The sequence below is a fragment of the Alligator mississippiensis genome, chromosome 2 (genome assembly GCF_030867095.1).
Source record: "Alligator mississippiensis isolate rAllMis1 chromosome 2, rAllMis1, whole genome shotgun sequence".
In the NCBI taxonomy this organism is placed as follows: Eukaryota; Metazoa; Chordata; order Crocodylia; family Alligatoridae; genus Alligator; species Alligator mississippiensis.
The window spans coordinates 181237718-181261010 of NC_081825.1; the positions used below are offsets into that span (position 1 = coordinate 181237718).

Here is a 23293-nt window from a genome sequence, read left to right on the forward strand (position 1 = left end):
GGTTTGCTCTTCTAGCCTTGGTTACTTGCTAATTCTGTAATAAGAAAACATTACTGTCAAACCTTAGAGGGCCAAAGATGATCAGCAAGTTAGTGGCCTAAGTATTATGGGAATTTAAGAGAATTCCACCACAGATAAGCTGTATTTATTCAGTGGAAGTCAGCAATTGCAGGAAATACAGCACTCATGGGGGGAGTTTTGCTTTTGTGTTCTTGAGAGGGATTTTTTCAGTTTGCGAGTTAGAGCAGCTGTAGCAGGCAGAATGCGAGTCTGAAGCTGGATCGTCTGCCTCCCAGGCCAGCACTGTAACCACGAGGCTATGGCATCTGACGCATCATTGTCCTCAGCAGTGACCAGAGCACCAAAGATACTTAAATGACTCCTGAATGAAGCAGCTCGGGTTCCAACTGGACCCTGATGTTTTCAAATGGTTTTAGACAGGTTTTCTTTTTTCCCCCCCCAATATGAAATGAAAACAAATTTCAAAGCCTGCTTTGCAGTAACATGCAAGAACTGGCATGTTCCTGATGGCTCTAAATTTAATACCCAATTAAAAAAATTAAATGAAGATGAAAACTTGGATAAGAGGAAGCCTTAAATTTGTCACTAGTCCTAATTTAAAAAACAGAATATCTTTTGTTCCAAAGTCTTTATGTTGAAGTCCTGGAAGTCACTGGTCCTACCAATTGCTTCAGAAAGACTTATGAAATACCAGAACAACATGCAAATAAGGAAGAAAAAATGTATTTGGGATCCCTCACCTTTTGAAGACAGCTGTTTCAGTTTTAGCATCTACAGTAAGGCTCAGTGTCTCCTTCATACTGCCGTTCATCACTGTTTCAGTTACTTTGTCTGAATTTTCTACATCATCTTCTCCATCTGAGCTTGCCTCCATAGCAACACTTCCTGGGGCTAGATGATGAGAAGCACTTAAGTTTACTGATAAATGACTGTTATAGTTAATTAGCAAGTCCATATCAGTGAAGACATGCTGGAGATAACTTCGTAGTGTTCTTCTCATTTTGTGTCTTACTGCATAATATGTGTCTGCACATACAGAATAATTAAATACTTCTAATAATGGTTCAAGAAAAACACATTATCTCCATTTTGGAATTCAGTTAGCAGTCTACATGGTCTGCTGAAACTGCAGCAGTTAGGCCATGTCAATGTAGAGAAATGTTACCCATCTAAATAAACTGACATAACTCCCCTGTGAATATTTAAAGCAACTATACCCAGATCCCACTGACTAAGGGCCAAAATATCTAATAATTTAGCCTTCTGATAGCATTTTTCATTTCTAGATCTCCAAGTGCATCATGAAAGGGACCAGGTATCATTATCCCCAGTTTAGAGGAAGAGACAGGCACAGAGAGGGGAAATGACTTGCCCAACATCACCTAACAGACAAATGAAGAAACCAGAAATAGAACCCAGGACGCTTGAGCCCCGGTACTAGTTCTCTATACCATGTCATTAAGTATGTTCATTTGAATACTGTACATTTGAGCAATTTCAGGGCAATTTTCACTTACCTTCTGGTTGTGTTGCAAGTGGAGTTACACTTGCACTCAGTGGATCCATTGGTTCTGCGTTGGTTTCCATTTCCACAGGAGAATTGCTTCTTAAGGAATCTTTTGAACTTAAATACAAATTATAGAGTCAGAATTTGGAAAGATTGCTAAATAATGACACTCAGTTAGTTCACATACAAAAAAAACCCTTTTAGATTAATATTTCTAGTTCTCTTACTGCTCCTAGTTCCAGAAACCAACTGAATCAGGTATATAAAAAAATCCTCTAAGAAGGGGAGGGGAGGAAATTGCCAGAGTTAACACTGATTTGTTTACTGTCACAGAGCAGTTTTTTGTGGGGGAGGAGGGTGGGGGGAAGGAGGTGGCTTGGGACAGAGCAAAGAACACAAACCCAAGTTCTACTTGGAGTAAATGGAAGGACAAGTTTATTTTCTAGCACTGTCCCTCTCCACTCTATTCTAGAATCAATTGTAGAATAGATTGGAGGGGACTGTGCTGGTTCTATTTTGTGAGATCAAGAAGATAAGCTGTCTTCAAATCAACTCATCACCAGTACAATTACAGTGATAGCCCAGTTATAGTGTGGAGAAGACCTAGACATTCTAGAAACCTGCTAAGGCTTTTGTCTTTAAGGACATGTGGTTATATCCATCTAAACTAGAAAGACAAGCAAAATAACAAGCTCCTAACTTGGTTATATTTGTAGAGTAGATGGTAATTTTGGACACAACATACCTTCTACCCACAAGACGATCCAAAACAACATATTATAAACTACAGCAGCTATTAGTTGAGTAAACTTCAAAAAGCGGTATTGCAAACACTTCTGCAAAGACATGTATAAGCCCTCTGAAAGGCACTAATATCTAGATGTTTCTATTATACTTAACAGCTGATAGTTTGGGTTGAAGTGCAATAATGTCTTACTTTAGAGAAGATGTGAACTCTGAAAAAGAAGCCCAGCCTGTTTCTTTTGCAGGCATAGGTTCTTCTGTGCTCCATACATCAGATCCAACAGAATCCAAATTGGCACCATGTGCAGTTTCCATGGGCACATCAAAGTTAGCGGACCAATTGGGTGCTAGAAACATTGAAGTTAAAACATTAAAGGTTTAGAAACTGATAATTCCCTTGTCTTATACCGACTCAAAACACCACACACATCTCCCTGACATTATATATTGGAAAATCCTTAAATGTAATGTAACATATGCTTAGGAGTCTACATGTAGAAGAATGAATACTGTACTAAATTAGAAACTGACAGCAGCTCTCCAATATAAATTAATTTGCTTACGAAGGCACAGCAAACTATTAAAGTAGTTCACAGCACCCTGCAAAACCAAAATAATCTACTCAAACATCACTTAAGCTAAAAACTATTTAATAGTATAAACAAAGAAGAAATATAGTTCAATAATCTTAACTTGTAAACATGTTTAAAATCTTTTATTGTCAACACCAGTTTCTAAGCTTTGTATTTTTTGGTCTGGATTCTTTTTTTTCTTATACTATGCACTCTCCCCTCTCAGAACAGACAAAAGCCACAAACAAGTTATTTAGAACCCATCTTTAAATGAAGATGAGTATTTTTTCAAGCACCAAGTTAATGCTACAACATTTTGTTTACCAAACATGAATGACATCTCTTAATTTTATTTTTTTTAATTATAATTTTAAATGCTGCAGCACATTTGATTTTAAAATGTCCAACTTAGGATTCAAGCTGCTTCACCTACAATACTACATATAAAAACAGGCTGAAAAGGAAGGTCCTATGCCTAGCAGTTGGAAATTCCAATCCACACAGACACTGGAGAATTTCCTCTCGGGCGTGTCCACCTAGATTAATTGTGGTAATTCAACTAAACCGATTTTGGTTGTGGGTATGGGCTCTCAGTTTAAAAACCAACTACATCAGTTTTGCTTACAACAGTAAGTTTACTGGCACAAGTTGAAATTATATAAAAATTAATCTTACTGGTTTAAGCAAATAAGATTTACATTAAAAAAAAAAAACATTGAAAATTACTAAAAACAGGGTTAAATAAAAAATGCCTTTAGTTGAACTGGTGTGATGGTGTGTTTATACCAGGCCTGAGAGCTTAAAAATAAGCACCCTAAAGCCTTCATTCTCTGTACCTACAACTCAACTCAGCTGCTAGCTCCCATGCCAGTCTTCTCAAGGAAAGCATTTGTTGGGATGAGAGTTGCTCTGAAAGGGGGACATGCTAAAGGTGAGCCATTTTCAGTAAGGATAACGTAAGCGTTAGGGTCAGTCTCCAAAGGTGCTATCATCATCCTAAACTGACCCAAAATGCAGGCGCTCATTTAAACTGTGCACCTCCCTTTAATCACTTTTCATAAGAGTGAGCCCCTTGTTTTACAAACAGAACATTAGCTAGGTCTGATTCAGCCAGACACCCAGACTGCTCTTACTTGACCTTATTCTTGAAATTAGAGCTTTACTTAGAACACACTCCTTGAGCAAAGGCGAGACACTGAAATGCAATAAAGGCAGTAAGGAAGACAAAACTGGGCAATGCTGCTAGTTCTAGCAATTCTTTAATCAAACAATCAGTGTAAACTCCCTGCAACTTAATTTCTGTATTAGAAAATGTAAGCAGCTACAAATATGATAAAAGGTACTTACGTTCATTCAAGTCTACTTCCATCTTGTCCTCTGTATTGGTATTAGATTCAAATATGTCTTGTTTTGCTCCATCTTCTTCTTCAGAGTCTGTACTTTCTTCACTATCTGTACTGCCCGAGCTTCAAAAAATGAAAGGCATCTTTTATATTCTGCAGCTAGGACTCCTCTTTGGACAGATTTTCTGGAGGCTAAACAGAACTGCATGCTGAGTGATCAGCTTGAAGTACACAGCAGCTACTATCTGTTAAACTTATTCTTCAGCTTTGCCAGAATGTTAAAGTTTCTTTTCACTTAAAAGTCTACTGATTTTATCCTCACCTGCACCAACAAATAAGAATAAGGATGCCTTTCATGGCTCCTAAGTGAAGGGGAGTTAGGAAACAGGAGCAGAGGTAGGAGAAAGCAGAGGTAGACCTCTTTAGTTGCTCTCTACAAGACAATCTAAATACTAGATGAAGCACAGGTAGACCTAAGAGCAAAATGACAGCCTCCCCAAACTCTTCCTATAAGCTGACACCTAGGTTGTCCTTCACTTCTGCAGGAGCATTAGAGTAGTGGAACCCTGGATCCATGAATATATTCAACTGCAGCAGTAAGGTAGTGGTCTAGTACAGAAATTCCTACTGCTGGCATTCAAAAGATGGTGATGGGGAAGAGAAAGTGGGATTTTATGGTGTCACGGTAAAAGGGTCAGAAAAGAGCTGCCGAGAGGAAATTCTGATGGTCTCAGAAGAACGAACAGCTGCAAAAATGTGGGAGGCTGTGGGTTCCATCTCTACTTGACCTATGCTTCAAAGTAAGGAGTCTCTTCCATTACTGCAGCACATACCAGGGTGACCCTGGTAGCACTGGGTGGAGCGCACTGGCTGCTGTTGCAGCTTGCTAAAGGTGACACAATGGTGGAAGTCCAGCACCTCAGAAATCTTGGCCTAGCATGGCTGAGGAGGTTGGGTTTCAATGGCAACAGAGGAAAAGAGAAATGTGGAAGGGAGGGAATAGAACACATACCACTTCAAGTGAAATGAAGTATGTAAGAAGTGATGAACAGCATAAACAGCAGCTGCTTGACCCTTTTATTGGTGCAAAAGACTGGAGACAATAAGTGCTGAGGGTCACCTAATCAGTTCTCCAAGTAAAGTTTCGACTAAAAATTTTGCCTCCAAGTTCTCTCTCTCTATTAGATATCCTGCCTGAGCAGTCATCAATCTCAACCAGCAAACCTATTCGGAAATGGGGCTCTGCTGTAGTACTTCTCAGAAAGGAAACAAATGTTATGTTACCTGGACCGCCTCTGAGATTCTGGTGTAAACGCAATGTGTTTTTCTTCCCAGATATCTTCTTCATCAGAACCACCATCATCAAACTGCTGTATTCTCTCCTTACAGCATGCTTCAAACAAGGCAATATTACCCTAAAGAACACCATACAGAAAGAATAAGATTAGGAATGAATATGATGTTCACATTTTTTGTCCATTAACCCATTTTGTTATAATTGGTTAAAAATTCAGCTGTGAGCGCATCTCCTATGGCTAGAGCTCAAGAAAGCTTGTCTTTGCAGTTTCAAACATGGTAAACAAATGCAAATGGTAATGATTTCACCTTTTCTTGCTCACTCCTTAGGCATATCATCTTTAAAAGTTTCTCCCAGCTGAATACAGAGATGACTGGACCAAAGAAATACTACCTTTTTTTTTGTGGAGAACAGGGCTAGGTGTCTGGCTCACAAGACAAATACTTTCTGAGAAAACATTTTTAAACTACTCCTCTTCTTAAAAACTTTCATCTGGATAAGACCATTAATTTATAACTCAGCAGAAGAGTGAAGTAGCTAATTCCAACATGCTATATACTGAATAAGCATACAGACAGCCACAGGAAATAAGACCCACATCTACTCCTGAACACATCTATACAAAAGAATACAGGGAGCAGGTCTGTTGAAAGCCAAATACAGAAATACTCCTCAGTGTAGCAGTAGCATGTCTCCAGGAGCGTGATGCTCACACCATTACAAGGTACTAGAGCTAGGTAAGCTGCCGTTCAAGGTTACCAGCAACAAGAATTATTTGACTCTCTGATATTCTGCCCTTTGAAGCCTAATTTATTAAACAGTCCTTTCTCCTCAATCACTGAAGTCAGGACAGCAGCAGGAACATATACTTACACTTTCATTTGTATTGAGGGTAAAGTTGATGTCTGACACACGATCAAAAGAAACACTGCAAATAAAGTAAAAATTCATGCATGAAAACAGAAAAGATGCCACAATGTAAGTCGTATGAAAACGGAGCCATTTCATTTTTTTTTTAAACATTGTACAGTAAGACAATCTGAAACTTTAAAAAAAGTTTCCTGCACAAGAATTCAGTTTTAACTTCTGCGCCAAGGAAAAAAAGTACCTTGTTATCACTATTCTCTTAAATAGTACTTTAAGTCAAGGAACATTTTCTATGAAAAACAACTTTAAAGAATACTTAAAAACCAATGAAGCAGAAAGATGGCTACTTTTCATAAGATGCATGGTAAAAATATATCTGCATAATAAGTAATTAAAATTAACAAAGTATAAAACCCTAAATCTCATTTTTGAAATAGTGCAACAATAGTGAGTATATAGTTCCATGGTTATTTAAGATGATAGTTGATAACTCATTTTTTAACAATTTATAATAAAAAGACTTGCTCAAGTCTGCCAAGAAAACTATGACAGCAGACTTTACATGTGCCCACATAACATAATTAAACACACAACGGCTCCCCCAGGAAGAACATGTTGCAAGATCTGACTCTAAACCTAAAACTTCAAAGTTAACTGTATACCTTGTTCCCAAGGGGAAAAAAATTCCACGTGTGAAAAACTAAAGTTCTTTGGATGCAGAGTAAATTCGAGGATAAAAATGGACCTCTGTGTAGTGAGTCCACCTACAAAGTTTCATTGAATGAACTTGGTTGTCTTGATGCCTAATAGCCTTGCTACAGACATGAAATCATAGAATCAGAAAATGAGGGTTGGAAGGGACCTCAGGGGGTCATCTAATCCAACCCCCTGCTCAAAGCAGGACCATTCCCAGCTATATCATCCCAGCCAGGGTTTTGTCAAGCCAGGCCTTAAAAGCCTCCAACAATGGAGGTTCCACCACCTCCCTACATTACTTGTTCCAGTGCTTCACCACCCTCCTGGTGAGAACGTTTTTCCTAATATCTAACAAACTTCCCTTGTTGCAACTTGAGACCATTGTTCCTGTTCTGTCATCTTTCACCACCGAGAACTGTCTAGCTCAGAAGGCGGCAACCCCCCGGCACAGGTGCCACAGTGTGGCATGCAAAGGCATTTTGCTTGGCACACGTGCCTTGGAGCAGACGGCAGGGAAGAGGCTGGGGCTGCACTGCCACAACAAGGATCGGGCCCCTTGTGGCTCCTTCATCTGTCCTGGCAAGCCAATATCTTACAAGTCAAGCTTCCAGGTGTTTTTGGTACTCTGCCCAAGAACACTATTGACCCCTGGTCTAGCTCCATCCTCTATGGAACCAGCCTTCAGGCAGCTGAAGGCTGAGGGAATTTTATAGCAGTCTTTTCTTCTCCAAACTAAATAAACCCAGGTTCCTCAGACTCTTCTCAGAAGTCATGTGCCCAAGCCTCTGGACCATTTTTGTTGCTCTCTGCTGTACTCTCTCCAACTTGTCCATATCCTTTCTATAGTGGGGGGCCCAAAACTGGATACAGGACTCTAGATGTGGCCTCACCAGTGTTGAATAGAGAGAAATAATTACTTCCCTAGATCTTTTGAGAGAGAAGAAATAAATCATCCCTATGCACAGGAAGACTAGCAAGTATGGCAGAAGACCAGCTTGGCTTAGCAGGGAACTAACTCTTCAGTAAACTAAATCACTAAAACAAACCTTATAAAAAGTGGAAACTTGGACAAATAACTAGTGAAGAATAAAAAGCCTTGCTCAGGCATGCAGGGATGAAGTCAGGAAAGCCAGAGCACAATTGGAGTTGCAGCTAGCACAGGATGTGAAGAGTAACAAGAAGGGTTTCTACAAGTATGTCGGTAGCAAGAGGAGGATCAGGGAAAGTGCGGGACCCTTACTGAATGGGGGATGTAACCTAGTGACAGAGGATGCAGAAGAGTTAAGTGCTCAATGCCTTTTTCACCTTGGTCTTCACAGGCAAAGTCAGCTCCAAGACTACTGCACCAGGCAGCAGTTTGGGGAGGAGGAGAGCAGCCAACAGTGAAGAAAGACCAGGTTAGGGACTATTTAGAAAAGCTGGACATGTACAAGTCCTTGAGGCCAGATAAAATACACTCGATGGTGCTGAGGGAGTTGGCCGACATGACTGAAGAGTCATTGGCCATCATCTTTGAAAACTCAGGGTGATCATGAGAGGTCCCAGATGATTAGAAAAGGGCAAATATAGTGCTCATATTTAAGAAAGGGAAAAAAGGAGGATCCAGGGAAATGCAGACCAGTGAGCCTCACCTCAGTCCCTGGAAAAGTCATGGAGCAGATCCTCAAGGAATCCATTTCTAAGGACTTGGAGGAAAAAAAGTGATTATCAGGGATCCAGGTCCTCTCTGATTAAAAAAAAAAAAATCCCCAATTTTCAGTTAAAAAAAAGGAACCCAAAAACCACATTTTTCCATGATTAAAATTAAGTGATAGATAGCTAGATAGCTAAATAGCTAGACAGATAACAGGAACCTTGGTGATTATGAGCTGTCAGCATGGATTCACCAGGATCAAGTCATGCCTGATCAACCTGACTGCCTTCTATGATAAGATGACTGGCCCTGTGGATGCAGGGAAAGCAGTGGATATAACATACCTTGAGTTTAGCAAGGCTTTTGATACAGTCTCCCAAAGCATTCTTGTAAGCAAGCTGAGGAAGAATGGGTTGGATGAACGGACTGTAAATTGGACAGAAAGCTGGCTGGATTGTCAAGCTCAACAGGCATTAATCAATGGCTCAATGTCTAGCTGGCATCCCATATCAACTGGAATGCCCCAGGGGTTGGTAGTGGGACCAATTTTGTTCATTATTTTCATTAATGACCTGGAAGATGGTCTGGATTGCACCCTCAGCAAGTTCATGAATGACAGCAAAGTAGAAGGTGTAGTAGATTCACTGGAGGGTAGGGCTAGGATTCAGGGTGACCTTGACAAGTTGGGCCAAAAAGAATCTCATGAGGTTCAATAAGGACAAGTGCAAAGCCCTGCACTTAGAACAGAACAATCCCATGCACTGCTACATCCAGGATACTGACTGGCTAAGTAGCAGCTATTCAGAAAAGGACCTGGGGGTTACAGTGGACAATAAGCTGAATAAGAGTCAGCAGTGCGCCCTTGTTGCCAGGAAGGCTAACGGCATACTGGGCTGCATTAGTAGGAGCATTGCCAGAATAATAGAAAGTTTGGGTTGGAAGGGGTCCTCAGGAGGTCCTTTAGTCCAACTTCCTGCTCAAAGCAGGACCATCCCCAACTAGATCATCCCAGCCAAAGCTTTGTTTAGCCAGATTTTGAAAACCTCCAAGGATGGAGCTTCCATCACCTCTCTGGGTAACCTGTTCCAGTGCTTTACTACCCTCCTAGTAAGAAAATTCTTCTTAAGTAAGCCCATGCGAATAGGGAAGTATTCAATTTGGATTCGGCCAATTCCAGAGACAGGGATTTGATTTGGAGATTCGCATCACTGTCCCAAATCAATTCAGCTGAATTGGCTTCAGAAGATTTGGCGCCGATTCAGAGAGATTCGGATCAGCCAGGGAGAGGAAGGCACAGCCAGGCAGCATCAGGTCTTCCATGGCTCCTCCTGCTGTGCCTACCTCTCCCTGGGTGGGGGGGAGCCACAGGAGAAGCCCCCATGGCTGCTCTGCACGTCCCCGGCCTAGTCTCGGCCCCCAAGGCCTCAATTGCCACTGCTGGAGCAGGTAGGCTTTTTGGTTTGGTTTTTTTTGTGCTCAGAGGCTGGGCCGGGCCAGGCCAGGCAACCATGGGGGCTTCTCTTGCGGCTCCCTCAGGATGTGCCTGCCTCTGCTCCAGCAGGGGGAGCTGTGGGGGCTCTGCCCTGCTGCTGTTTGCCTAGCAAGTGCACGGGGGGGGGGGGGGGGGCAATGCAGATGCAGCTTGGTCCAGCCAGCAGCAGGGCATAGCCCGTGTTCCCAGCACTACCGTGCCTGCATCAACTCTGGAAGTGGGGACTCTGCCCTGCCACTGCTTGCCAGTGGGGCAATCAAGTGAGGCAGCGCTGGGAGCAGGGGCTATACCCTAATGCTGCTTGTCCCCCTCCCATGCTCCCTTTCCTCCCCCAATCCCAAAAGACTTACCAGCTGGAGGTAGCTGTGTCAGCTGTCTTTTTAGCACATGGCTGAATATCTGAAGCAGCCAAATCCTTTCTGAAACTTTTCTGAACGATTTGGATGCTTCAAATCAATTCAGAGCTTTTAATTAGTCTCCCGATTAGAGTCAGATTCAGAGATTTGGTCCCCTAATCAGGCCGAATCTCCTCCAAATCGAATCAGCTATCAAAGCTTCGCATAGCCCTATTCCTAATATTTAACCTAAACTTCCCTTGCTGCAACTTGAGACCATTGCTCCTTGTTCTGTCATCTGCCATCGCTGAGAACAGTTTAGCTCCACCCTCCTTGGAAACCCCCCCACCCCCATGCAGTTGAAGGCTGCTATTAAGTCCTCTCTCAGACTCCTCTTCTCCTCTAAATAAGCCCAGTTTCCCCAGTCTTTCCTCAAAAGTCATGTCCCCCAGCCCCCTCACCATTTTTGTTGCCCTCCACTGGACACTCTCAAATTTGTCCACATCCTTTCTGTACTGGGGGGCCCCAAACTGGACACAATACTCCAGATGTGGCCTTACCAGTGCTGAACAGAAGGGAAGAATCACTTCTCTTGACCTACTGGCAGTACAGCTACCAGTGCAGCCCAGTAAGCTGTTAGCCTTCCTGGTAACAAGGGCACACTACTGGCTCATATTCAACTTATAGTCCACTGTAATCCCCAGGTCCTTTTCTGCAGACCTGCTGTCCAGCCAGCCAGCCCCTAACCTGTACTGATGCATGGGATTGGTCCATCCTAAATGCAGGACTTTGCACTTGTCCTTATTGAACCTCATGAGATTCCTTTTGGCCCAATCCTCCAATTTGTCAAGGTCACCCTGAATCCTAGCCCTACCCGCCAGTGTATCTACTACACTTTCCACCTTGCTGTCATTCATGAACTTGCTGAGGGTGCAACCCCTCTGCCAGGTTGTTAATGAAGATAATGAACAAAACCGGTCCCACAACCAACCCCTGGGGCATTCCACTTGATACAAGCTGCCAGCTAGACATTGAGCCATTGATTACTACTCTGTGGAGCCTGACAATCCAGCCAGCTTTCTATCCACTTTACAATCCATTCATTCAACCCATTCTTCCTCAGTTTGCTTGCAAGAATGCTTTGGGAGACTGTACCAGAAGCCTTGCTAAACTCAAGGTATATTATGTTCACTGCTTTCCTTGCATCCACAGGGCCAGTCATCTCAGCATAGAAGGCAATCAGGTTGATCAGGCATGACTTGCCCTTGGTGAATCCATGCCATCTGTTCCTAATCACCTTCTCCTCCAAGTGCTTAGATTCTTTTGAATGGATTCTTTGAAGAACTGCTCCATGATTTTTCCAGGGACTGAGGCGAGTCTGACTGGTTTGTAGTTCCTTGGATCTTTCTTCTTCCCTTTCTTAAAGATGGGCACTAGATTTACCCTTTTCCAATTATCTAGGACCTCTCTCAGTCGTTCAGAGATGATGGCCAGTGGCTCTGCAATCACATTAGCCAAGTCCCTCAGATGCACTGCATACAGCCCCATGGATTGGTGCATGTCCAGCTTTTCTAAATAGTCCATAATCTGTTTTTTCACCAATGAGGGCTGCTCACCTCCACCCCAAACTGTGCTGCTTGATGCAGTATAGTCTCGGACCTGACCTTGCCTGTGAACACTGAGGTAAAAAAAGACATTGAGCATTTCAGTCTTTTCCTCATCATCTGTCATTAAGTTGTCTCCCCCATTCAGTAAGGAACCCACTTACTGGGTGATCCTTGATCCTTCTCTACTGATGTACTTGTAGAAACCCTTCATATCCCTTGCTTGTTACCCCTAGTACCCTTCACGTCCCTTGCTAGCTGCACCTCCAATTGTGCTCTGGCCTTCCTGACTTCATCCCTGCATGCCAAACCAATATTCTTATACTTCTCCCAAGCTGCTTGTCCAAGCTTCCACTTCTTGTAAGCTTCCTTTGCGTTTAAGCTCAAAGGGTTCTCTGTCAGGGAATAAGGGGATAAAATATGCCAGACTTTCAGGACAAACTTGCATGTATTCTTTTTAACTGTACACATGAGTTAGTTTAAAGTTAGCTGCACAGCTGGTACTCTTCCCCCAATCTTCAGTACTACTGAGGGAAGGGAGGGGGGGGAGGAGAAAAGAAATGACATTCATAATTCTTTGATATGGCCTTTAAGGCCAAAAACAGATTAGTTTTAGGCCCCATATAAAAGAGAAAAATCATGCAACTACAACATGAAAGCAGCTGTGGAGAACAACTGACAAGCAGGCAGTGGAAAAATCTCAGCCATTCATTACCTGCGTGCAAAATGTGTGTATTACCATGTTTGGGGTTTGTTTTTTTTTTAAATACAAGAGTGTCACAGTTTCTGGAAGGCAGAACTAGAATCAATTTTTTATGGGCTTGGTATCAATGGGCCTACTACACACCTCAAGAGAAACATGTTTAGTATAAACAAGCAGCCACTGATTGTGTCAGCTGCTTGTAACAACTATTTCCCATGTTATTTTGCAGTGCAAGTCAGAGTAAGGCATCAGTAACCAGTATGACAGCAATAACCTACCTAACATTTCACTGGCTGTCTTGAACTCTTTTAAGGATCATTTAAAAAAAATGGACTTTTGCTTTTTCAAAACATACACCTAGCTCTACTTCAGGGGCTGACAGAATGTCCTGCCATTTTTATCAATGGCTCCAACTGATTCTATTTCCTATGAAAGAATATTACTTTACTTTAAGAAATGGTAGTGGTTATACAGCTTTTTATTGGGTTTTTTGTTCCTTTTATAGACTAAGACTATTCCCATTTCTAAATCCTTCACTTACCCTAACTGGAGACATGTCTGAACTGCCTTGCTCTTGAACACAAAAGGCAGATTTATGGTGCACTTCCTTACTGTTCCCTACAGAAAAGAACACTTGTGGATATTTTGTTCCTGCCAGCCTTCCCACCAAAACTTAATTAAGACTGTGTCACAGCATGGAATATATCACAGGTCTAACTACTGTACCTCAAAACTCTCACGAATTCTGGCCCCACAATTTCCATGTGCCAGGGGTCACGTGAATTACATGCAGACCCATAAATTGAGCTACACAGTCAGAAGCTAAGCATTCTGTTATCCAGCTGCTAGGGAAGGTAGAAAAATTGCTCAGAAAGGCTAATTCTGCTTTTCCTGGCGATCTTAGTTGATTAAAAGACATACAACATTGATCAAGAAAAACAAAGTTGACTAGAGACCGTTCAATATCAGTGAAGGCTGCAGATGACACAGTCAAAAGACACATAATAAAAAGTTAAAAAAAAATTTCAAGACAGACATGAAAACCAGCGTAAACGTCTACTCACTTGCCGATATCATCTTGATCAGCAAACTTCTCATCGTTGAAGCCAAACTGGTCAATAAAATTGGACGTCATTTGTTGCATCTGATAATCAGAAAAGGCCTGGCAACCCCAGGACCAACGACAGTGATATAATGATTCTAATAATATTCTAAATACTACTTCTGCCCATTTTGCTTCAGAAATAAAATTTGCTAATTTAAACACAAGGGGGTAAGAAAAGTTTGCTTATTTTCAAAACCAAAAATTCTCTACTGGATAGGCACCTATCCACATTAGATGGCTTTGAAACCAGCCTGACAGCAGCAGCTCTAATAAGAAAGTTACAATTTCAGCTTTCTTGCAGTTTCAAGCAGCACCTTTCCAAATGCATCCCATAAAATATACTCCCTTGCTAGTATGAAATCACAGTTCAGGGAACAAAGGGAAATAGGAAATGTTTAGGAAGAGAAAGATATGTGCAGGCGAATAGTTGCAGTCAAGTTGGTCTACTATAACATTTTCAAGTATGGGATTTAACTCAGTGGTTCTCAAACGTTTTTAACTCAAGGCACCCTCAGAAAAATGAGCTTCCATTTGTTTCCCCGACTACAGAAAAACAGTAGAGCAATTCTTTTATGGCAACAAATTCAGACAGACACATTCAACAGGTCAGAGAATATGGATTCCTATTTGAAATGTGTGCGTTTATCTTTTAAATTGTGGGCAGTTGTTTGCATACCTAACTATGCTAATGGTATGGTACCCCTTGGGACCCTTAAAAAAAAAGAATCTCAACCCTGGTTGAGAAGCACTGACTCAACTGATTTTTCTCCATGAACCACAAGAAAAACACAGTGGGTAACAAAACAGAATTAATACAGATACCAACTCCTTAACTATGCATCAGTTACGAAACGTTATTATTTAGACACAATTCTCATGAGATTTACAGCTATTTTTAAACACAGTCTTAAATATCAAGTTTGTCAGCATATTCTTGGCTTTAATATATCAAAGTTTTTATTTTATTTAAGGGGCATCAACATTACTTCTGAAAGGACTAAAGACATGCTACCTTCAGTCAAGACAGTCATATTCTTTACAAATTGCATATGGAAATGAGGAGTGCATTTCACTTTTCAACTGAAATGAAACCAAACCATGATAGGGAAGATGACCATTTTCTGGACTTGCAACTAGCTTCCAACTGTTTTAACTAAAGCAATATAGAAGGCAAGAGAGAAGTGTGCCTAGAAAAGAGCAGTAGGTAGGTAAGCAGAAGGCATGGGAATGGATGACTGAGGAAAAAGGATGATAGCAGAGGGAAAATGTAGAGCTTGTGAGGCATTTAGGAGTTTGGAGAAAAACAAAAGGATAGTGATAAGAAAACAAGGCAGCTTCTTCACACCCTTAGGACTGGGAGTAGGTAAGGAGAGCCCTTATTCAAACAACCAGTGGAGAGACCTGTATTTGTGCAGGTATATTTCTGGTTGAACATTTCAAATTTCAAGATTTAAAAGATGCCTATCAACCTCTCAAATATTCTAGGATAGTGGTATACTTGCCACAACAATATCATTTACTGATTTAGTAAATTAGGTGTTTTTTCTGTTCTTTGCTACTGGTAATTACTGTAACAGCATTGTTTTGGTCTCAGAAGACACCTGGCCTAGATAATAACAGCTTGCAAGTGGATGAGCGGCCATTCAAAAAGATGCAGTGCCTTCACCTCAAAAAAACCAGACAAACACTGAAAGAAAATGAATACTAAAAATGTGATTGGATTTGAAAACCAGAGATGTGGGTTTTCTGAAAAATTTTGAACTGGAAAATTTTCCAATGCCTTAAATAGATAGTGATCTGATTTAGTATGTTTACTTATATTTAGTAAACAAAACTTAAAAAGTACCCCCATGTTAATTTTATGTCCCAATAGCTGCAAGTATTTGAACTGAAATATTTGATTAGGAAAAAAATTAAATACAGCACACAATGTGGTTTAAATGTTATATTCAAACAAATTCAAAGTTTTATGTGGAAATACATTTTTGTTATTGGAATACTTGTAAAAATGTAAAGACAATACACAACAGCATGTACTTCCCTTCCATTGTTTGTTTAAATTTGAGAAAAAAAACCAAAGGCACTGAAAACTGTTGACACACTAATTTTAGCACACCCAAAGAACCGTGCATGATATACCCTGGTTGTCTACTCATCTACTTCAACAGAGTTTAACTCTCTTCCACTGAGGTCATTGCAGCACCTCCAGTTTCACTGTCATTATCTGTGGAATCACTTGCACTACTTGTTAGTTCCATTTTAGAATCAGATCGAGGCAAATCTGATTCAGAACTATTTGAACCTCATTCTCTTTCGCTAAAGGATGGTTTTGCCAATGAGTCTATGGGCAAGGGCAACTTATCATCACACTTCATCTTCTTCACTAACTGTGCTTCTGACTGATTCTCCAGAAGCAAGAGATTTTGAGAAACAGAAACAAGCTTAGCGGTGTGTTCATTTGTTAGTCTATTCCTCTTTTCTGTCTTGATTGAGCTGAAAGCCTTCCAGTTCTGTTCACAAGAAGCTGCTGTTGGTGGAATGCTTGAGGTCCTTAGAGCAATCCTGGACAGCAGTCGGTTGTTACAGTAGCCCTTCCACCATGTCAGAGACATTCTCTGCTGCCTGCCAAATGAGGTCTTTGCTCCAAAAAGTTCTCTCTTTTGCACAGTACTCGGCAACGTCTGTCATCACAGCTATTTCGTCCATATTGGGAACATTCTTAGCTACTTCTATAATTGTATCGAGAGCAGTAGATAATTCATTTTCTGATAAATGCTGTCCTCCGTGTTGAGGATTCAAAACGTTTGCTGCCAGATGAATTGGATGACAGCAAAACTCAGATATCTTAGTAAACATCTGTTTAACTACTACTGTTTTTGGACAGAGGTGAAGAAGGCAAAAGCTCAATTAGATTTTCATTCAGTTGTCTGAATATCTCCGGAATACTTGAAAGGCTTGGTGCATCTCCTTCAAGTTTCTTGATAGCAACTGAAACCGTTAGTAGCAAACTGAATGCTCCTTGAACTTGAACGCAGAACACATCATTGTCGAGAATCTACTTCTGAACATTCATGGGAATGATCTGAGATCCTGTGTCATCTACTGAAGCACACTGCAAACAGCTCTTTGTATGCAGCAAACTACGTAAAAACTTTGTAGCCGAGCCCCATCTAGTTTCTCCTGGCTATAAAAGTGCACTTTCCTTCCCCCGCTTCTCTTTCTGTAATTTATTTGAAGCCTGATTAGCAACATGATGATTGCTGAATACTTTCACAATTGCTTTGAAGCTTGCCAATATTGTTTTCATTGTATTCACACTTATTATGTCCTATGCCAGAAGATTCAACCCATGAGCACGACAGCCACATACTATTAAATGAGGATACTTTGCCTTTAAAATTTGCCATGCAGCTTTCATGTTACTCGCATTATCAGTTATAAGGGCTTGTAGCCTGGAGAGACCTGCACTTTCAATCTCTTCACTTGGTAATTTGGCTATGTATTCACCTGTATGACGAGATGATTAAATAGCAATTGCTTTCAGGAATATTGGTTCAGGTATTGCTAACAATTTTCAATAAAGGATTTCCTTGTATATCAGTCCATCCATTTGACATCAGAGTCAGTGATTCTGCTTGACCAATCCTTTGAATAACCACTGTTTGAACTCTGTCATACTCTGTCTGAGAGAGAATGTTATAAGCAATGATGTGACAGTAACTTATACGATGGGCAAACTAGTTTGCAATCTTCCTTCCAGTATTGATTTTCAGTTATGGAAAGATGTGTACCATTTGCAAAAACTGCTTGAGCTACTGTCTCATCTGGTTCTTCTTGATCTTCTTTTGACATCTTGTTCACAAAGCCCAATAAAAAAAGCTCGACTGTCTTGAACAACTACTCACTGTGGATCGCATATCTGGTGACAGTGATCTTGAAAGCAAGGATCCTGCTTCTTCCCCCAAACCTGGCAGCTCAACATTTTCATTTTCCACGTTCTGCAAATCTGCTATTTAACTTGAGCTACCAAGTTCCCGCAACAAAAGGGGGAAAATATTTTTATTTTAGCTGATTCTAGTCTGGCCTCATCCATCAAAAGGAGAAGTGGCAGTGAGCCTGCTTTCCCCCTCACTGCCAGAAAAAACACTGCTGCTCAACTTGCTGCTCAGTTGCACTAGGACTGCAGAGCCAAAGGAAAGTATAGTCTGGCCTCTGCCATCAGCCAGAGGACTAAGCTCACTCTCCTGGGTTGAAATAATTAACTATTTATCTATTAGAGATGTTATAGACATTAGGGCTGGAAGGGACCTTGCAAAATCATCGGGTCCAGCCCCCTCCCACCCAAGGGGCAGGAAGTCTGCTGGGGTCAAATAATACCAGCAAGATAAGCATTCAACCATGCCTTAAAAGGCATCCAGAGCAGGTGCTTGCACCACTTCAGCGGTGGCGGGGAAAGGAGTCTGTCCCAGGCTTTCAGAAGGAAAAACGTCTTTACTGTCTGAGTTATGTCCAGTCTAAAATGGTCTTCCCGGAGTTTGTGACAGTTAGACCTTGTTTGCCCTTGGGATGCCCTGGTGAACAGACGTTCTCCCAGTTCCTGGTGCACACCCCTAATATATTTATAGGCTGCTACCAAGTCCCTCCGGGGCTTCGCTCTTCCAGGCTGAAGAGTCCCATGTCCCTCAGCCTTTCCTCATAAGACTTGTTCTCTTGTCCTCTGATTAGGTAATTTTTTAAAAAAAATTATTGTTAAGCCTAAGCCACTTTAGGTGCTTAGTGCAAGCAGAAAAGCAGGATACAAATATTTTAAATAAATCAATAACAGTCTAGAGTTGCATTAACGACTTTTTAAATTATAATGTTTTAAAACAGTGGCTGGACTTTATGATCTGCTCAGGTCCCTTCCGACGCTACCAACTATTAAACTGAAAACAATACAGATGCTAGTCTATACTGTGTGTTGTTTAACATATTAATTTGTTTACTTACATAGGATTCCTGAAGTAGACTTTTCTAAGATGATGGTGTTCCAATACTTCATTGCATTAGCTTTCTGTATATGGCCTGTACTCTTTCAGGACGGATTCTATGTTATTAAATGTTTCTTCATTCCTCTTGCATTGTTAGCACAGTCCTGCCCCCAATATTTACATCTACCAACTTTATTTCTTCCTTCCTTCAGGGGCTTGAACTTCACTATCATGATGCCACACGCTAGTTTTTTTTTCTGATTAGGCATTATTATGACTACTTGAAACCAAAAGCACTAAAAACTTACAGACCTTATGCAAACACTTCCAACTTCCCCAACTCAAGAAAAGAAATGAGACACTGCTCTGTGTGTTTGCTGAACTGAAAGTGAAACAAAAATTAATCACAGTTTTAGTTTTGATTTTCCTTTCAACTTGCAGTCTGAGATGAAATAAGAATTTTAGCTTTGGTTTTTATTTGAGCTGCACAGCCGATTAGGTGAATTCATAACTTGATTTCTGGTTTGGATTATTATGTGAGTATTTACCTTCCTGTTTACAAATCAATAAAACATGCATGTACTCTCTCTCACACTTCCTAGGGATAATCACCTGAAAAACATTAATTACAACTTTAAAACTGCCACACTTGCCTACCTAATATTGTATTGGCATCCATTCATTGTTATTAATGAGTTTTATGAAACAATGAATTTTTAGAAATGGAAAATTTCCCAAGCAAAAATCAAGCACTGGAAAATTTTCCATCCCACATCTCTGTTGAAAACTGATAAGATTTAAAAAAATACATATTTTTCTCTATGCCCTTTTCCCCTGCTGCTGTGGTTTAAAGAAAGCTAGAAAAGGGTTCTCAGAGGCTGCCAACCAGAAGTCTGATCCATGTTTTGCGAGCTGGAGGATGAGGAGGGAGAAGACAAGACTTCAATATATTTTTGTTTGTTGCTATTGAATTACAGGAATTTGCAGAAGATTTACAGTATAAGACACATCGTTGTGGTAGTGCCAACCCTACTGAAGGGAATTCAGGACAAAGCTTAAAGACCTCAAAGGAAAAAATACTTCAATTTGGTTTTGTTTTTTTGTTAAAAGAAACAAAAAAACTCAAAGATAAAGCTAGATTGATAAGGCTGATCCATCTCGTGGCATATAAAGAGTTATACATTAAGTTAGACATCAGGTGGCAAAGGTTATGAACTTTATGTGAAAAGTTACCAGATTTTGCATGAACAAATAAATTCTAGTTACAGAACTGTCAGTAGGAAACAGCAAATTTTAAGAATCACTTCACTTCTCATCCAGCATTCTTAATAAATGTTTCCAAAGGGATCCCTTTAACCTAGGTCAGCCATTGGCAGCCTTACTGTGGTGGTGGCCCAGAATGACCTGGGCCAAGTCTAAGTGGCTGCTGCTGGTTCTCCTTGATACCAGCCACACCACAGGTGAAGCTCCTTGTTGTTTGGCTGTGGTGTGGTGCAGGTGAAGGTCCCTGCCACCAAAGGCATCAACGTCCATGGGACTGATAGAATAATTCTGCTGGCTGTAGTTTTTCAATCCCTGGCCTGAATCACTGAGATCAAATCTACTCCGTATCAAGGGCTAATTCAGGTGTTCACAAATGAATTTTTAAAAGGTTTTCAATTTTTAAAAAAGCCACGTTTTTCATACACAATTAAGCTAATTTTTGCTTACTCCTAAACTGTGGGTATGCAGACAATTTTCTAGAATCTCATAACACTGCTAATATCAGTGTAGCTCCTCTGGTGACAGTAAATGTAGCAGCTTTAACACAGTCACATCAGCTACCTTTGCTCACAGAAGGTCCAGATAACAGTGGTAAAAATATCATCATTGGCTAGTCTCTACTACCACTCCCACCCCAGCTAGCTAGGCGCTGTGTGTGTGGGTGTGTGTGGGTGTGTGTGGGGGGAGGGGCAGAGCAGAGGAAGGGACAGAGAAGAATGGGGAAGATAGAGACAGTAATATCTAGCTATTTATCCTGGGACAAGCAGTCTACCTCTCCTTGAAATGATTTAAGCCTACTACCTCTCTCACCATATTGAACTTCCTAGCATGAACCAACTTCAAGACAGACTTTACCATTCTAGATTTAAAAGGGACTAAGCATCTTTTGCAAATATATACTTTGACTGAAAAGATCAGTGTTCAGCAATCCATTACAGTCAAAGATGATTGTATTCCACGATGGTGGGTCCAAAAATGGCTGATGAGGCCTATCTGGGATCGACAGTCTCTACTGCAGTTGGACATATGTTTCTGTGTGGAAACACTTAGACTGAAAAGATCAGTACCACAGCACTAGTTTCCTCTGAAAGTTGCAGGGCACATACTGGACATCCAATCAGGAGGTGGTGCTTGAAACAACTTTTGAATATTTTCTAAATATTCAGCTTTCTTACTAAAGCTGCTACCTTAGGGAAGGAACTCAAAGCCATCCAACAAAATGGTAACTCTGATATGTGCCAAATTATTGAAATAACATTAGACATGAATATACCAATACGAGTTTCTAACATTACAATACACTTCAATTAACCCAATTTTACAAACATAAGAACCAAAGACCATGCAGTTATGCTTGGTTTTCCAATAAACAGGCAGTTAAAAATAAGCTTTTGGATCAAAAATCCATTTCAGTATATGTTGCAAAATGTTTTTATCAGTTGTTTTTCAGCATACAGTGACAGCTCATATGTTCTTCCAATTTCCACTAAAAGATTAAAAGGAAAGATATGCTACTAGTGGGGTGGTGCTAATCCAGAGCACCCTGCAGTCATCAAAAGTGACAGAAGTATCAAAAGCACATGGTACTGTTGGCTGATAATGTAAAAAAATGCTACCCAGTGGTGTGGCATAATTGTATTAAATGTTCTATTGCTGTCAAATTAGCAAACTATAAGTTTCTACAGAGCATTACATTTCAGACTGCCTTGATCTACCAAATGTTCCAGTCTGACCAGTCACTAAGTTTTCTAAACACTCTTAAAAAGCCTTCATTCTTGCTTTTGTATAGCTGGTAGCTAGAATACACGCATTCTGTTCATAGTGTATGATACATGGAAATTCTAAAGTTAATTTGAAAGAGATGCTGGCCATATAAAGCAGCTTAATTTAAAGGATTTTGTTGTGCATATTTAAATATCAATGGTTTGCAACTTAAGTTCTGTACTAAACTACTGGATTCCCTATGCCAGAATAAACAGGCTCAGCATTCTATGTCCACATTTGGGCAATTACATTCTGATGTTCTCCTAAAGCTAGAACGTACTGAGATGAATTAGCCAGTTCCTCTTCCTTTATTCTTCAAACAATCAGTTAAGACACCTTACTTCATAAATTTAAAAAAAACTTTTGAATTTGTAGTAACTGAAATAGAATGCATATTCTTTTGACAAAGTATATATATTAACCCTTATATATATTAACCCAAAAATGTGATTCAAATGACATCTCACTCATCTGTCTCCAAGAACTGAAACCAACCTATGGAATATATTAAACAATACCATTTTGCTAAGAACCAATACCCATTCTTAGAATTACTTGCATGAATAAAAGTCAGTTTCACACTATGGTAGAGTGACCAAAGACCACAGTCTAAGACAAGGGTGTCAAATGTAGGGCTGCTCTATCTAGCATGCCAGACTACATGCAGGCCGACACAAGCTGGGGGAGGCGAAGGAGGAACATAGCCTCCTTTGGACCCAGGCAGACATGGCAATTGCCAAGCAGAAGAGTGAGAAGGCCCAATACAGTTCTGTCACCCTCCAGCCACTTTGCCAGTTGTCACTGCTGGACCCCTACCTCCTTAGCAAATCAGCCCTACTGCCAGTCCCATGCTAGAGCTGTCACATGCCCCATGCCAGAACCAGAGCATACTCCAGACTGAACCCAGCCTCCAAGGAGCCCTGTGGTCTGCATCTGGTTTAGGGCATAAGGTGAGTTTGACACCCCTGCTTTCACAAAAGGAACAACCTATGCATAAAAAGAATGTTAACTAAACAAACAAAACTCACTTGCTGCAAAGAAGAATCTTGTGAGAAACCAGTTTCTTTAAAGTCAATTTCGTCATCGCTGGATGAATGAATGTGGCAGGTAGTAACCTAGACAAAGAAGTTTAGGCATTTAATACAGAAAAAAGGTTTCATGCAAATTTGAATATAAGTTAACCATCATTAAATCCCATCGCAAAAAGAGATGTAGTGGAAGATTTTCAATCCAGGAAGTAAATTTTCAACTGTCATACTACAAAAGCATCACACACACACACTATTTATAGGGTGTTGTCCATTTTTTATAGTGCTAGACGCCATTAGCCAATTACTCTACATCACATGAGAACTAAACCAACTTTAAACATCTAGC

At 40.6% G+C, this 23293-nt stretch overlaps 1 protein-coding gene across 7 annotated transcripts in view; it reads right to left on the reverse strand.

The window, feature by feature from the left end:
- Positions 1-23293, reverse strand: part of PPP6R3 (protein phosphatase 6 regulatory subunit 3) — a 106876-nt gene that overhangs the window by 15410 nt on the left and 68173 nt on the right. For 5 of the 7 annotated variants that reach the window (XM_059722527.1, XM_059722524.1, XM_014604220.3 and 2 more), the window contains 8 exons: positions 22945-23031; positions 13879-13976; positions 6358-6412; positions 5472-5602; positions 4192-4310; positions 2466-2619; positions 1539-1645; positions 762-912 (listed from right to left, as the gene is read on the reverse strand). In XM_059722527.1, coding sequence (XP_059578510.1) covers positions 762-912; positions 1539-1645; positions 2466-2619; positions 4192-4310; positions 5472-5602; positions 6358-6412; positions 13879-13976; positions 22945-23031 — 902 coding nt within the window. The remainder of the gene's footprint in view (positions 1-761; positions 913-1538; positions 1646-2465; positions 2620-4191; positions 4311-5471; positions 5603-6357; positions 6413-13878; positions 13977-22944; positions 23032-23293) is intronic. The other 2 variants (XM_059722525.1, XM_014604221.3) reach the window with 2 other exon arrangements.